The 16,971-nt window shown below is 34.9% G+C and overlaps 1 protein-coding gene across 8 annotated transcripts in view; it reads right to left on the minus strand.

The window, feature by feature from the left end:
* Positions 1-16,971, minus strand: part of VPS13B (vacuolar protein sorting 13 homolog B) — a 735,829-nt gene that overhangs the window by 369,317 nt on the left and 349,541 nt on the right. For all 8 annotated transcript variants that reach the window (XM_074316465.2, XM_019757646.3, XM_019757649.3 and 5 more), the window contains exon 24: positions 1,267-1,487. In XM_074316465.2, the coding sequence (XP_074172566.2) occupies positions 1,267-1,487 (221 nt within the window). The remainder of the gene's footprint in view (positions 1-1,266; positions 1,488-16,971) is intronic.

Here is a 16,971-nt window from a genome sequence, read left to right on the forward strand (position 1 = left end):
AACTTGATTAACTCTACCTGTTACCAGAAAAGGTCACATACTGAAACACTGGGGGTTAGGAATTCACCATCTTTTAGGGAGTATAAAATTCAACCCATAACACTTTCCCTGCCTCTTGGAAATGTTTTTCAGTAATCATCAGCAATAGCATTCAGAGAATAATCTATGAAAGGGACATTTCATAATTATTCTCTTCTATACCACTGTGGGTCATAACAGAATGGCAAATGGCCCTTAAACTGTAATATTTATATTGTATGACTTATAAAAAATATGACTTGTAATAGAGGACAAGCCTCCAGTTCTTATAATAGTGTTTAATTTAGCTGCCTTGTCATAACTGTAATTATATACATTTTTATAATAAGGCCATCACCAACATCTAGCAGGCCTAATCTTTTCAAGATACACAAATATTAACATACATAAATTAAAGCAAATTGTATAATATACAGTAGGGGAGAGAGGTAGGGAGAACAGGAGAAATAAGGAGGATGGTATCTGTAAGGAGGCTCTATAAAATAAAGCCATATTTGCACCCACTTTAAAAAACACTTTTATAACTGGCTTATAACCACTAATGTTGGGATAAATATACGGTAGATTTATCAATATTGATCTGTAAGATCCAATAATACTCTAAAAAGTATTCTTTTAAAAATAAAATATAAAATAGTATTCAACAATAATAAGGTAGGTAGAAAATATACTACAGTCTGCTTGAGGTTGAAGAAATAAGTATTAAATTGTATGCAGTTAATAATTTGTACAAACCTAGGTGATCCCAATTAATATTAAATCATAAAACTCTAGAATACATCATGTTTGGCCTACACCAACTAAAATGTTATGGGATGAACAAAATGCCTTTTTACAATAGTAAACAGTACTTTTAAAGAAAAATTAAATGTTGAGCAACAGAAGTTCTGAGTGATAATCTGACTGAAAATTACATTTGATCACCTCAACAGACTCTTCCAATCTGATGCGAAAGGAGTTCATCAGTGTTTATAAACATTACATCTGCAATTGATTTCACTCCATCAGCCAAAGATGCATTTATGTTGCCACCATTACATAAATTAGTTTAAATTACAAAACTTGGAAAGCCTCAAAGCAATTCTTAATCTAACCATTCTGATCCTGACCATCTTGTTAAAAATAATTTAGGACACTTAATAGAAGAGAAATCCCGCAACAAAATGGATAACAATTGTTCTTAAATCACATTATATAAATTTCCTTAATTAAATCAAATGTACCAACCTGGGGGTTCGAGCATTTTATCTCAAGTGACTCTAGGTCAACATGGAGACAGACAACAAATGAATGTCTTGTATCAGGTCCTGCAGCAAGTAGTTTTTGAGATGTAACAGCTAGAGTAGAGGTACAACCCATAGGTTCCACTAGGCAAAGTGTCATTTGTTTTCCAAAAAGGCTATATACACTGAAATGATGTAAGCTGATTGTCCAAGGAAAAGCATCACCTGTTAAAGGGGACAAAAGAGGGTAGGGAAGCACACATACAAACATGTAGTTAATTGTCACTTGATAGTAAGCTATTGTCTAAATTTGAAATATAAAATTTGTAATAATGCATCATTAAAAGTGAATATAGTATCACAGGACTAACATGCTAAACAGTATGCATCCTACATAAAAGTTACCTTTTTAATGGTATTTTTATATGTATAATAACATACTACTACACCAATAAATTATGTACATTATAAAAACATACAGAAATAAAAATGAAGGAAATGAGGTAAAAACATAAATAGAAGCTCAAACTTCTTCCCTTACTCTAGAGGGTTGTACTGTGCACCTGCTGGGGATGTGTGGACTATGCCTTAGAGACCACAGGGAACGTATTAAATAAAGAAAATACAATAATCTTTGCATGAATGAAAGAGGAAAAGAACAAACAATCTGCAATGGTCTGATGGACCACCTACACCAGAATCATGCCAGTACTTATTTGAAATACAGAATCCTGGTTTCTACTTCAGACCTACTTAAACAGAATCTCTGGTGGTAAGACCCAAGATACAGTTCAGTACCTTCCCTTGGTGATTCTCATATACGTATAATATGTTATTTTTAAATAAAATATATGTGAAAAAAATATAAGCATTCATAAAGTTCAGGATTAAGAGCAAAATTTCTTTTCTTCTTTTACACTATTTTCTTTTATTAACTTATCAGAAATTAATTCATTAATATAAATTTATGAGCTAAAACCATCTATTTTTTTGTGGCTATAGAAAAAGTACTTTGTGAAATAATTTTTAAAAGTGTACTCACGATCCTTTCCATTGATGTGCAAACAGCAACCAAGGCTCAACTACAACAGGAGGGCACACAACCTATACAATGGACACACCTGGAATACCTGGCTGAGTGACCAGGGAGACTGCACCACTGGGCCCCACAGCAAACCTACTACATAAGGCCACTCTACTAAGACGGGGTGACATAGCAGCCCTACCTAATACAAAGAAACAAACACAGGGAGGCAGCCAAAAATGCACCGATAAAGAAGTACAGAGCAAAGCTCCAGAAAAAGAACTAAACAAAATGGAGAAACCAATCTACTAGATGCAGAGTTCAAAACACTGATTATAAGGATGCTCAATGATCTCAGGGAGAACTTCAACAAAGAGATAGGAAACATAAAAAAGAACAGTCAGAAATGGGGAATACAGTAACTGAAATGAAGAATACATTAGGGGGAATCAAAAGTAGATTAGATGAGGGCCGGCCCGGTGGCTCAGGTGGTTAGAACTCCATGCTCCTAACTCCAAAGGCTGCCGGTTCAATTCCCACATGGGCCAGCTGGCTCTCAACCACAAGGTTGCAAGTTCAATTCCTCGAGTCCCGCAAGGGATAGTGGGCTCTGCCCCTTGCAACTAAAATTGAACATGGCATCTTGAGTTGAGCTGCCTCCCGGATGGCTCAGTTGGTTGGAGTGTGGGCTCTCAACCACAAGGTTGCCAGTTCAATTCCTCGAGTCCCGCAAGGGATGGTGGGCAGCAACCCCTGCAACTAAATTGAACACGGCACCTTGAGCTGAGCTGCCGCTGAGCTCCCGGATGGCTCAGTTGGCTGGAGCGCATCCTCTCAACCACAAGGTTGCCAGTTTCGACTCCCTCAAGGGATGGTGGGCTGTGCCCCCTCCAACTAGAAAAATGGCAACTGGACCTGGAGCTGAGCTGCGCCCTCCACAACTAAGACTGAAAGGACAACAACTTGAAGCTGAACGGCACCCTCCACAACTAAGATTGAAAGGACAACAACTTGACTTGGAAAAAAGTCCTGGAAGTACACACTGTTCCCCAATCAAGAACTGTACCACTTCCCCAATTAAAAAAAAAAGATTAGATGGACCAATAATAGAATCAGCAATTTGGAAATAGCAGAAAACACTCAATCAGCACATCAAAAAGAAAAAAATATTCCCCCAAAATGAGGATAGCTTAAGGGGTGTCTGGGACAACATCAAGCATAACGACATTTGCATCACAGGGGTACCAGAAGGAGACGAGAGAGAGCAAAGAACTGAAAGAAAACCTATTTGAAGAAGTAACAATGAGAAACTTCCATAACCTGGCAAAAGAAATAGACATACAAGTCCAGAAAATGCAGAGAGTCCAAAACAAGAGAAATCCAAAGAGGCCCACACCAAGACACATCATAATTAATATGCTAAAGGTTAAAGACAGAGAATCTTAAAAGTAACAAGAGAAAAGCAGTTACCTACAAGGGAGCTCTCATACGACTGTCAGCTGATTTCTCAACAGAAACTCTGCAGGCCAGAAGGGATTGCCACAAAATATTCAAAGTGATGAAAAGCAAGCAAGACTAGTCTACCCAGCAAGACTATCATTTAAAATTGCAGGACAGATACAGAGCTTCCCAGACAAGGAAAAGTTAAAGGTGTTCATCACCACCAAACCAGTATTACAAGATATGTTAAAGGGGCTTCTTAGAGGAGGAGAAGGAAGAGGAGAAGAAAAAGATTAAAAATATGACAAATAAAATGGCAATAACCTATAATAAAAATTACTTTAAATGTAACTAGATTAAATGCTCCAATTAAAAGTCATAGGGTAGCTGACAGGATTAGAAAACAAAAACCTTAGGTATGCTGGTTATAAGAGACTCACTTCAGATCAAAAGACACTTGGCAAGCTGAAAGTAAAGGAATGGAAAAGATATTTCACGGAAATGGAAACGAAAAAGCAAAGCTGGCTAACAAGACTTAAACAAGACAAAACAATTGAAAACAAAGGCTGTAACAAGAGACAAAGAAGGATCCAGTAATTCCACTTCTGCGTATTCATCCGAAGAAACCCAAAGTGCTACTTTGAAGGGACATGTGCATCCATGTGTTCACTGTAGCATTATTTACAATGGCAAAGATGTTGAGGCAGCCTGGGTGTCCACTGATGAATAAATGGATAAAAAAGAGGTGGTACACATATACAATAGAATATTACTCACCCATTAAAAAGAATGAAATCTTGCCACCTGCAACAGCATGGATGGACCTAAGGTAATTGTGCTGAGTGGAGTAAGTTAAAGAAAAGCAAACATTTTTTTTTTTTTTTTTTTAAGAAAAGCAAATTTGATTTCACTTATATGTGGAGTCTAGAGATCAAAATAAATGAGCAATCAAAACAGAAACACGTTCATTGATACAAAGATCATTTTGATGGTTGCCAGATGGGGTCAGGTTGGGGAGATGGGTGAAGAGAGGAGGGTATTAAGAGGTACAAATTGGTAATTACAAAATACTCATGGAGATGTAAAGTATAGCACAGCGAATATAGTCAATAATATTGTAATAACTATGTATGGTGTCAGATGGGTACTAGATTTATCGGGATGACCACTTTGTAAGATATATAAATGTCTAATCACTATGTTGTACACCTGAAACTAACATTATATTGTATGGCGATTGTAATTGAAACAAAAATTATTTTAAAAATTAGAAAGTGTACTCAGATTAGAATGTTTATAAATATTTATTAATGGGATTCCAATTTGATGGAAAATATGTTCCTATAACTTGTATTTTTGACTTTATAATTCTACTACTATTGTCAGTATGAACTAGACAGTGTAGACTTCTTAAGTAGCTCAATTATTTTAAAACAAAAGAAAATATTTATTCACTTTCTAATTAGAGACGTACTCACACCTCATTAAAGACAATTTAGAAAATATATGTAGGAGAAAAATAAAAATCAGTCATAATCCACTTTCCACCCAGTCACTCCCAATAATAAGCACTATTAGCATTGTTCTATTTCCTGGAAGTCTTTTTTCCTTTATAGTGTTAAACATGCTCACATTGAATCAGAACTAGGATCACATGGTACTTTTAGTATCACCTCATTTTTCAGTGAGGAAAAGAAAAAGTAAATTACTAATGGATCATACCATAAACACATATATTAGAGAAATCTAAATATGCATTTGAATCATGAATGGTGATACTCAGTGGATTCCACAAGGTAGATTCTCCTAAGTTTGAACTTCAAAATGTCTTGACCAAATATAGTTAATAACATTAAAATCAGAAACTGTTGTCACGCAGCAGCCTAACCATTTGTTTCCTTGTACTTGCTCACAAAGAAAGGAGAATCTGTAAGATGGACCCCTTCAGGGACTTTGCTAAACCTTTGTGTTTGCACCTTATTCCTCCCTGTTTGGTCCCAGAAAGATGGCTGGTCAGCCAATGACGGGTATGACTTTCTGCATGGAAAGCAACCTAAGACACGCGGAGCTGAGTGGGGACCAATAGGAGAACCCACAGGGTTTATAGAGGCACAGCCCCCCAACTTCCTCAGGCTAAGAAAAGCCTCAGCCTCTGTGGCTGCATTCCTTCCCAAAACCTTCAAGGGAAGAGATTCAATGATGTGCTCTCCATCTATTCATATGCATCTGGTTTTGTCCCTTGGGGAAGTTGAGACTTAAGGTCCAGCTGCCTGCAGGCAAGGGTGATTGGCTTGAATTGGTTTCCTAACTAATAAAAGCTAATGTGCAGGCCCGATTAGGTGCCACAGCCCAGACCTTGAGGCTGCTGGTCCCTAGGCCTCCACTTGCACTCTATTCATGACTACTGTCTTTTCTTAACCCTGCGCCACCCTCCTAGCTCCCTACAACCCTCATCACGCGGGACGCAACAAGAAACTCTGAAATTGAGACACATATAATAAACAAATCTAGCTACGTAGTAGTCCACAACAACTTGACTGGAAACAATGAAGACTGCATAATAGTATGTGGTCGGCACTGTGGTACTTTGCCTACCTTAAAACTTAAAATATTTTGCCCCCAAGAAAAAATGAAAAATTTTAAATCTGTAACTAATTCTAAAATTATTTTAAAACCTATACAAAATTCCATGCTATTTACAAAATAAAGGCTTTGCCAAATTTGTCTTAAAATATTTTGGAATGATTTGAGGTTACATATTTTAAAACTGGAAATAAACTATAAATAGTTTTTCAAATCTTATGTTATCCAAGAAATGCTAACTGGTGGTTATGCTGAAGAGCACCACATTTAAATTCATTAAACTTTGAAAAAATCCCAAATGATGTTGATACTGTCTCAGATATGAGTCTCTGCTTCTACTTTGGACTCAGACCAATAAACAGAAATTGGGTACATCATATTCTAAGTCTTTAAAAGAATTTTTTAAGGTAATACTCGATGTCCAATTATGTAGCATGGATATTCTCTTTTTTCAAAAATCACGCTCTACCTAGAAAATGAGGTCTTAACATGTAATAACAAAAACTTAAACACTAAGAAAAAAAATTACCAAAAGAAAACAAATCATTAACTGCATACGTATTCCTTTCAAGCATACAAACATATATATGCATAAAATAGAAACAAAATTATCTATTTATAACACAGGCAATATAATGTTCTGGAGACTCTCCAAAAAATACGCTCAGATATCCATGACAGGCCAGAACCGTCTACTAATCTGAAACGTTCAAGATTATTATTTTTCTTTTAATTGGAAAGTTCTAATACTACAACATGGATATTTTATTTTAGAGAAACTATTTATTGCTGGCAGAATTCATAAAATTTCAAACAAACGGTCTAAAGAGCAAGAAAAAAATAAAGCAAGAAGATTGAGAAATCCATTTGTGTATGAATTTGGGAACCCTCTATATTATCAACAAAGAAAAGAATACTAATAAATTAACTCTCAAGAAAATTATCACAAAACACTTGATATGAGTGAGATGAAATAATGCGAAAGAGAGAGGACATGAGAGAGATTTGGTATAAAATGATTAAAGAAAGAAAAATCACTGAGACTATGTGCTACATGTGTCAACAACGGGTCCGGGGGGTTCCTTAGAGAACATTAACATAGAACTGAGTGACCTTTAGAAAAACACATAGTGTGGATTTCCTTGCACTGTATTACATGTCACTGATTTTTCACAATACCAGAAGCAGAAGACAAATGACTGGTCAATATTGGAGATGCTCTACTGTTTTCTTTGCTTTCATAACCTTAATCATTTAATATCTTTAGAAATTAATAAAGAGAGGTGCTTTCCTCTTCTTAATTTTTTCCCTTTGGTTCCACAATGCAGTATTTCAAATATGGAATAGCATAATCAGGAATATTTTACTACCTATTGTGAGGGTTAACACTTTGGAGATAGATACATTGCATTTCACAATTATAAATGACGCAAAATGGCTGAAATTGTTTTTCCAAACCACTTAGCACTTTATTGATTTAAAGACAGTTAAGATAAAGCCCTGACAAATTTCACTTTTTATATTATTTGGTATTATTATTTAAACAATTTTTTTGAAAAGTAGGAAGTTCATGGATGACCCTAGGGCTCTTCAGTTCAAACACTGTTCCAAATCTAACTGAACTTTGAAATAATGAGTCTTACTTCCTGAAAACCTTATACAGAAAGAAACTGGATGGAAGGAAACCTGAGTTCTGGGGATCATGTATATCCATAACTTATCACAAATGTGGTTTCATGCTCTGCAGTTCAGGTGAACCACTTCAAAGACATGCTAAAGCTGACAGGTGTTAAAGGAAAATTAGGACTGAGCAATTAGAAATTAGAAATAGAGCAATTTTGAGTACTGAAAATTCCTATTGCTCTGTAATACAAGATTCTATCATATTACCAGTGTTGTATTACCAGTGTCGTATTACCAGTGTCTAGGTGAAACAGATACCTGGGCATATATGAAATGAACAAAGAAGACATGCATGTGACAATCTTATAGATTATAAACCATCAGTGAAAGGATGATAGCCAAGGTATAGGTACAGATGAGAATACCCAGGGAAGGTACACATATAAAGAACACCTACATTTAAGTAAAGGGAAGAGGAAAAAGAGCCAGTGCAGGACATTCAGAAGTGGCCATGATCCACAGAAAACAAACCAGAGCGTGGTTATCCAGAAGACAGGAAGAAATTTCAAGAAGAAATCAACAAACAACGTGAAGAATTAAAAGATTTCTATTGGATTTGGCAACTAAGAGGCTTGTTTTGTTAATTTTATGAGCTGAATAGAAATTTCAGCCTTTTTATATGCCAACAAAGGGGTTCAATAAGGTTCTAATTGATAAAGCAAGTTCCTTAAAAACACAGTGAAGAACATATAGTATGTACTCAATAAATATTTGGGAAGGAAGGAAAAGAGGGAGGAAGGAAGGGTGAGTGATGAATAAAAACTGGATGAAAATGGCTGGGCCTTACTTAGCCCTAGCAGCAGAGTAAAGAATACTTCCAATGAGGTAGATTTATTTGTTCAACAAATATTTACTGAGTTAAAAACTATGTTTGATGTAATTCTAGGATCCAAGGATAGAGCAGTGAACAATATAAACTCACTGCTCTCAGGGAGCTTGCAGTCCAGTTGTGGAAAGAAAGAACCTAATAATTAAATGATACTGGACAGTGATTAAAACTCTAAATGCCCACCACACCAATAGTCGTCTTCTGTATAAAGCAGACATGGGTAATTATTTTTGAATAAGTCATAATGCATTGTGTTGCCTGACTTTTAATGGATCAAACACTAAGGAGATAATGAAATGTAACCACTTTCAGGCTGAATATGAAGAACACTGGTAGAACTATGAGTGGCTTCACAAAAGAACGGGAATCAGATGAGATTTGCAATTATGGCCAAGTAAGGAGATTAACAAATCCTCCTTCCAAAAGATACTATAAAGCTGGACATACTTATTTAAAAAACAAAACAAAAAATATTTCAGCCCTGTGAAAATCAGAGAAAGCCATACAATAATCAAAAGACGTTTATGCTTAAAAAACTGTTGAACTTTGGGTAGAAGAGTCAGTGTCTGTAACAGTCTTGCACGTGGCCACACCTGTCTCCCCAACAGCTTGCTCAGTGAGGCAGCCCACGAAGACTGAAGGCATGGATGCATGGTCAAAGAGAGGTCACTTGATTTGTAGTGGTGAGCAACCACCACACCCAGCTGTTAGTGAATTGATCATCTTGGTAGTGGTTGAGCAGGGAGGGCCAAGAACTCCACTAGTCTAAGATTGTACATGTGATTGGGGTGAGCATATTCCTGATTGAGGTAACAAACATGCACAGTGGACATGGGCAAGATCTCAAGAGAAAAGTAAAAGGGTGGCAGACATGAAAATGGCCAGAACACTGAATGTATAATAGTACACACACACAGATCCATCAGTAAAGGACAAAAACTTACTTGAAACAACCTCTGTTCAATTTTGGCTGATTGCTAAGACAAGAAGACACAGGAGTGATACCTAAGGAGCCAGGGTTAAAATAAAACCAAGAGTAAAAAGAACAAAACATAACTGAGCAGAGATATCAGTGAACACACAGTTGGAAAGAAACAGATTTAGTCCAAGGAAGTTATTATATAAAGAAGCAAACAAATACGAAAGAATAGCAACCTAACCCTCAGGAGTAAAAACATACACACATACATATACACACACACATACACACACCCCTAAAATGCTCAATATTTTAAAATTTTTAGACATATAAAGAAATAGGCAAGTGTCCCCTATTCTAGGAATAAAAAATACAGTCAATAAAAATTTGACTACCCACAGACACTGGATGCAGCACAACAAAAGACAGCATTGCAGCTATTATAAATGTGTTCAAAAACCTAAAAAAATTTAATTAAAGGAAAGCAAGATAACAATGAATCAACAAATAATCTCATAAGGAGAAAGTAACTAAAAAGAATAAAATCAAAATTTAAAATATACAAGTATAATTGAAATGAAAAATTTAGTAGAGAAGCTCAATAGCAGATTCATGATAGCACAAGAAAAGTATCAATGAATCTGAAGACAGATCAATAGAAATTATCCAACCTGAAAAACAAAAAGTATATATATTGAAGAAAAATTAACACAGCTTCAGAGACTTCAAGAACAACACTGAGTCTACTAATATAAATAGAACAGAAAAATAGAAAAGGGAAAAGGCAGAAAAATATTTAAAGAAATAATGGCTGAAAAATACTCAAATTGATGAATAATATTAATATATGCAATCCAAGCAGCTTAATCAAGCCCAAATAAGATAAATCTAAGACATAAATACCTAGATATCATAGTTGAATTGTGGAAAGCTAAAGAACAAGAGAAAATCTGGAAAGTAGCAAAAGAAAAATAACTCATCACATACAGTGAAAAACCAATATATTGAAAAGCGAACTTTTACGTGAAATAATGGAATTCAAAAGGCAGTGGGAATACCACATTCAAACACATGAAAGGAAAAAACAAAATGTCAACCAAAACTTCTGTATTTCAGAAAAACTATATTCCAAATATTAAGGTGAAATAAAAACACTCTAAGATAAACAAGGGCTGAGAGAATTCATCGCTAGCAAAGCAGCCTTATGAGAAATACTAAGTCCTTCAAGTGGTAATTAAAACCCACAGAAAGAAATGAAGAGCACTGGATGTGACAAACATGTGGGTTAATATAAAAGACTACAAATGTGTTATTTCTCATTACTTCTCTTAAGTACTTTAAAAGGCAGTTTATTATATAGAGCAATAAATATAACACCATATTGTTGGGCTATGATACATTGAGATGTACATATGTGTGAATACAAGAAGGTAGAGAATAAAACTATGTTAGAAAAAATTTTCTATAATTTACTAGAATTAAGTCAGAATATATTTGAAGTAGAGTGTAATCAATTCAGACGCATAATATAATCCTGGAGCCACCATTTTAAAAATACATAGTAAAAAAATCAATATAGGAAATGAAATGGTAAAGTATACATTTAAAACAAAAGAGGTGGTAAAAGAGAACAAAAAACAAGAGAGAAACATATAGCAAATAACCAATTTAGTTCAAATATGTCAATATGACATGAAATAGATATGGTCTAAACACCTCCTTTAAGAATAAGAGATTGTCAAGCTGCATAAAAAAGTAAGATGTAACTAAATGCTCTCTAAATGAGTAAGACCTTCGTTCAAAAACACAACTACGATTAAGTGAAAGGACTGAAAAGATGTACCATCAAGCTATAATCATAAAAGTTAAAGTAGCTATAATACCAGAAAAATAGATTTACGAAAATAAGTATAGAGACAAAAAGGCACAGTTCATAATGATAATCAGGTCAACACTTTAGGGAGCCAGAAAATTACGTGTGTGCTTATATTTAAGAACAAATCTAAAAACATATGAAGCAAAAACTGATAGAATTTGGGGCTGGCCCGGTGGCTCACGCTGTTGGAGCTCTGTGCTCCTAATGCCGAAGGCTGCCTGTCTGATTCCCACATGGGTCAGTGGGCTCTCAAACACAAGGTTGCCAGTTCGATTCCTCGACTCCCATAAGGGATGGTGGGCTCCACCCCCTGCAACTAAGATTCAACAGGGCACCTTGAGCTGAGCTGCCGCTGAGCTCCCGGATGGCTCAGTTGGTTGGAGCTTGTCCTCCTAACCACAAGGTTGCCAGTTCGACTCCTGCAAGGGATGGTGGGCTGCACCTCCTGCAACTAGCAACAGCAACTGGACCTGGAGCTGTGCTGTGCCCTCCACAACTAAGATTGAAAGGACAACAACTAACTTGGAAAAAGTCCTGAAAATACACACTGTTCCCCAATAAAGTCCTGTTCTCCTTCCCTAATAAAAAAATAAAAAAGAGATCTTTCTCATTTAAAAAAAAAACAACCACTGATAGAATTTAAAGAAAAAAGTAGGTAACTGTAATACATGAATATTTCAATCTTCTACTTTCAATAATTGATAGAATAACTAGACCTTAACTCAGTTAGGCTATAAGAGTTAAACAACGGCATCAATGAACTCAACTGACACATATAGAATGCTGCATCCAAATACTGCAGAATATACATTCAAGCACATAAGAAAAATTCTCCCAAATACAACAAATGCTAAACCTAATACAAGTCTTAATAAATTTAAAAGGATTAAAATCAGACATGTTCTAGACTACATTGGAATTAGATTATAAAATAGCAACAAATATTTTTTTCAAATATTTGGAAGAAAAATAACACACTTCTAAATAACCCAGGAGTCAGAAAAGAAATAATAAGGAACATTACAAAATATTTTGAAGTAAATAAAAATAAAACATCAAAATTTCTGGGATACAGTTAGTGTTTAAAGAGAAATTTATACTATTAAATGCCTATATCCTGCAAGAATAAATTTCTCAAATCAGTAACCTAAGTTTTATCCCTTAAGAAACTAGAAAAAAACAAGGTGAAACCAAAGCAAAGCAAGTAGAAAAAAAGAAATAAGATTAGAGCAGAAATCAGTTAAATAGAAAACAAAGAATAGAAGAAAATCTATGATACGAAAACTTGGTTCTATGAATAGACCAGCAATCTGGTCTATTGACAATGCTTTTGGTAAGCTAACCTCAAAAAAAAAGAACACCCTCAATACCAAAATCAGGACTAAAAGAAGGAATATCACTAATCACTAACAACCCTAAACAAATTAAAAAGGACTAAAAAGCGGTATTATGAACAACTCTATATATGCCCCAACAAAATAGGCTACTTAGATGAATGGATAACTTCAAGCTGAAATTGGCATTATTATTGGGGAGATGTTAAATGGTGCAAACCTGCAACAAGATGAGTATGTTCTGGAGATCTAATGTCCAGCATAGTGATTACAGTCAACAATACTGTCTGATATATTTGAAAGTTACTAAATGTTCTCACCACACAAAAAAAAGAAATGATAATTATGTGACCTGATAGAAGTATTAGTCAGATATGTGACATATAAATGTATCAGACCAATGTTATATACCTTAAACTTACAATGTTATATGTCAATTACATCTCCATTAAATTTTTTTTCTTTAATGAGAATGTTACCTTGGTATCATTTTAAAAACACATTTTCAAGATCTTAAGATAATATGAATTATACAGTTTATTTTAAAAAGGTGATCAGGAAAAATATGAAAGCACATTAGATATGCCATTTTTTTTTTTTAAAAATAAGTATGTATGGGGTAGGAAGTGCAAAATTGATTAACAGGAAATAAATAAAATAAAATTCCTTTTCCAACCTTTAAAAGTCACAGAATCTATAGCTAAACGAATGATGGAGCAGGCTGAATGTGAGCTACTTAGAAGAGAATAACATCTATGGAAATTATATTAACTACAGTGAGGCAGTTCAAGAGCTTAATTTCATTTATAATATATATGACGGTTTTCAAGAGATTTATTTAAAAACAGTATCAAGAACAAATCTGACGCTCTTTTCTTGAGCTCCCTCTTTTCCCCAAGGAATCTCATTTACATACGATTTAAGGATTAAAATCAAAGACACTCAGTAAAACTGGAAAGAAACTATTACAGTGGTACATCATCTTTCAGAACAAGTGAAATTATGATTATCAAACTATGATATTTTTAAAAATCTACAATGGAACAATACATATAAACCACTAAGGTGAACCAGAATTACATGGAAAAATAGCTCTTGTGTTTTTCTAGGTACTCAACAATGTTCACATCAGTTTCTATTAAAATTCACTAAATCCAACAACAGCAAAGTTTTAATTTATAAATGGTCTCAATATTCCATTTCTGTCAAAATATTTTATTAAAGTCACAGGCAACTCTTTCAAAGAAGAAAAAACAAACCTCTGCTAGGCACAGTGTAGAAACCCATCTGCTCCGAGGTGTGAGCTGGATATAGCAAATTACGTCTGCAAGCTTCTCTGGAAGTGCTCCCTAATGAAACTCAACATGTTGATTTTGACCCAAACACCCTACACAGATTGAATCTGGCTATATTCGAGTATATTAGAGATCATCTCTCCTTTCCCATGGCAATTGAAATCAGATGACACATTTCAACACACAGTTCCTCATTCTGAACTTTAGAAGTTCAGAAATTTAGGAGGCTCAGTATAGACGGAGCCTCAGATCTATAAGAATCCATCTTCTTTATCCTATTGATCAACTTTGTAATGATGGGGTTTTTTCTTAATATCGTAATAACCAGGAATTCTTTTTCAATTATTTGTGAACCTGAATACAATAAGAAGTTGACATTTTCATTTTCAGTTTTTTTCTCCTTTAGTAACCTAAAACTATTTACTGAATAGCATACTCTGTAATTATTTAGTGAGCTCCTATTTTGTGCCATGCATTGTGCTAGATGATAGAAACAGAACAGTGTACAAGACATATATTTCCTGTCCTTTTCATCCTATTCAGTGATGCAGAAGAGAATGAAAATAATTGTTACTGGGATAAAGGCAGTAATAAAAGTAATGAGTTAGGTGCAATGAGAGCAGAGACTAAGGGGACCTGATGAGTGAAAAACTCTGAAACCTGGAAGACGAGAAGGAAACCTGGAGAAAAGATCAAGGAGGAAGTCACATCTGTAGCATATGCTAAGGCCCTGAGATAGGACAGAGCTGTGCTTATTCAAAGGCTACAGGGGTGGAGGTTGGGCAAGTGTTAGTAGAGGGTAGAATGGCAGAAAGTAAGGCTGGAGAGGTAGGGAGGGCTAACTCATAAAGGATTCTCTTGGTCAAGTTAAGGATTTTAAAATTATCCAAAGATTGATGGGAAGCCATGGAAAGGATCTCAGGCAAAAATAACTGAAATATATGACAAAGGGAGAGGAATTTGAATTTCCTCTTGTCAGGAGATCAAAGAGGGAGAGAGCATAGCCAGGGAGAGACACCTCTTGTGGCAGAGTAGCTAAGAATTCTAAAATGCAGAAGTGTCAAAAGACTAATAGAGATTTTAAAACTGTTTGACAACGAGGTGTATAGTGCCACATCTGCCTTTAGTAGGAAATCTTCAGTGAACTCTATCCCTTAATGCTTTCTTGCTCAAATAATTTTAAATAAAACATTATGTATTTGTTGTATCAATTCTTCATTTTCTATTCAGTCCTTAAGCCACCGTTACTTGACTTGCCTCTGAAAGTACTATGTGAAAGAGAAACAACCACCTAAAATTGTAAAATTCCTTTACATCTTTATCTTATTTGGTATCTCTGCTAAAAAGTAAAATGATCCAATCATTTGTCTTCCAGTATGCTATTTCCTCATGGTGTCCTCTATTTACCTTACCTTTTATTTGCAATTTCCATCATAGATTATTCCTTTCCTTCTCATCCAATAAAAATTAGTGTTCCCCTTATTCTATCTGGATTCTACTTATTTGTCACTACAAAAGTGAGTTTCAGTGATCACATCATTTTTCATGGTTTTCCCTGCTATATTGTGTATTTCTAACAAAGATCCCTCTTTTGAATTCTGGATGGTCCCATATATGAAACAGCTCATTACCTGATGTCTCAGAAGCAATTCACAGTATGTCCCAATCTACGTTCATCTTTTCTCGCCTTCCACACAAAAACCTAAACCTTTATTTATAATCATAATACTAACTACATAAACATCTACACAAACATCCAAGTTAGGAACCATGGACCTATTCTAAACAGTTACTTCTCCTTTACTATCTGTAACTAATCCAGTTACAAAGTTTTGCCAATTTTTTGTTAATTTCTTAAATATTTCTCTATTCTGCCCATTCTCTCTATACCCATCACCATCATCCTGGCTCTGACAGTAATATTTCTAGACAACTAAAATAGCTGGCTGCAATATCTAACTAACCTCCTTCCCTCCAGTTTTCCTACCTTTCTCTACACGATCACCCAAATCCATCCTCCATACTTACCAACAATCAGTGACTGAACAAAAAACGAGCTGAACAGAAAAACAGCAACAACAGTATCAGGGAAGCAGACTAGAAAGGAATGTAATGGGAAAGTGGTATCGATTTAGATACAATCTGCATCTACTTGAACATCAATGACTGAAAATGTTTATCTACATTCTGAAAAATGACAGTGAGAGAAAAAAATTATAAACCAAAAAGGACTATAAGAACAAGGTAGGACAAGATAGCAGATAAGAATTATTACAAAATGATTAAAGATGAAGAGATAATAGATAAATGGCAAATGACTGAGGCCCAGAGGGGTAAACTATAAAGGATCAAATTGATTTATGGTATCTATCCTCAGTAGGTTCTAATACTCAAGTATGTTCGAAAAAGAGAATGCAGAGTGACACTGAAACCAGGAGGATTAGGTGAAAACTGATAAAATGATTAAGTAGACCTCCAGATTCTTTCTCCATCTATATACAAATGTAAGGATAAAGAGTAAACTGTTCATTACACATAAGCATCAAAGCCTTATACTCAAACATTTTTATAAGCACCCTTTAAAACGAAGAAAAAAGTTAAATTTATGGTACTTATAAGAAGTTAGTCTCTACAGTTTTTTAATACCTAAAGAAGATTTAAATATCTTGAAATAATCTCCTTTCCTCAAGGTAGGTTTGCCCAATGAGAATAACTATACGGTTAAA

The sequence above is a fragment of the Rhinolophus sinicus genome, chromosome 6 (genome assembly GCF_057876585.1).
Source record: "Rhinolophus sinicus isolate RSI-liver-muscle chromosome 6, RSI-T2T, whole genome shotgun sequence".
NCBI classification, from domain to species: domain Eukaryota; kingdom Metazoa; phylum Chordata; class Mammalia; order Chiroptera; family Rhinolophidae; genus Rhinolophus; species Rhinolophus sinicus.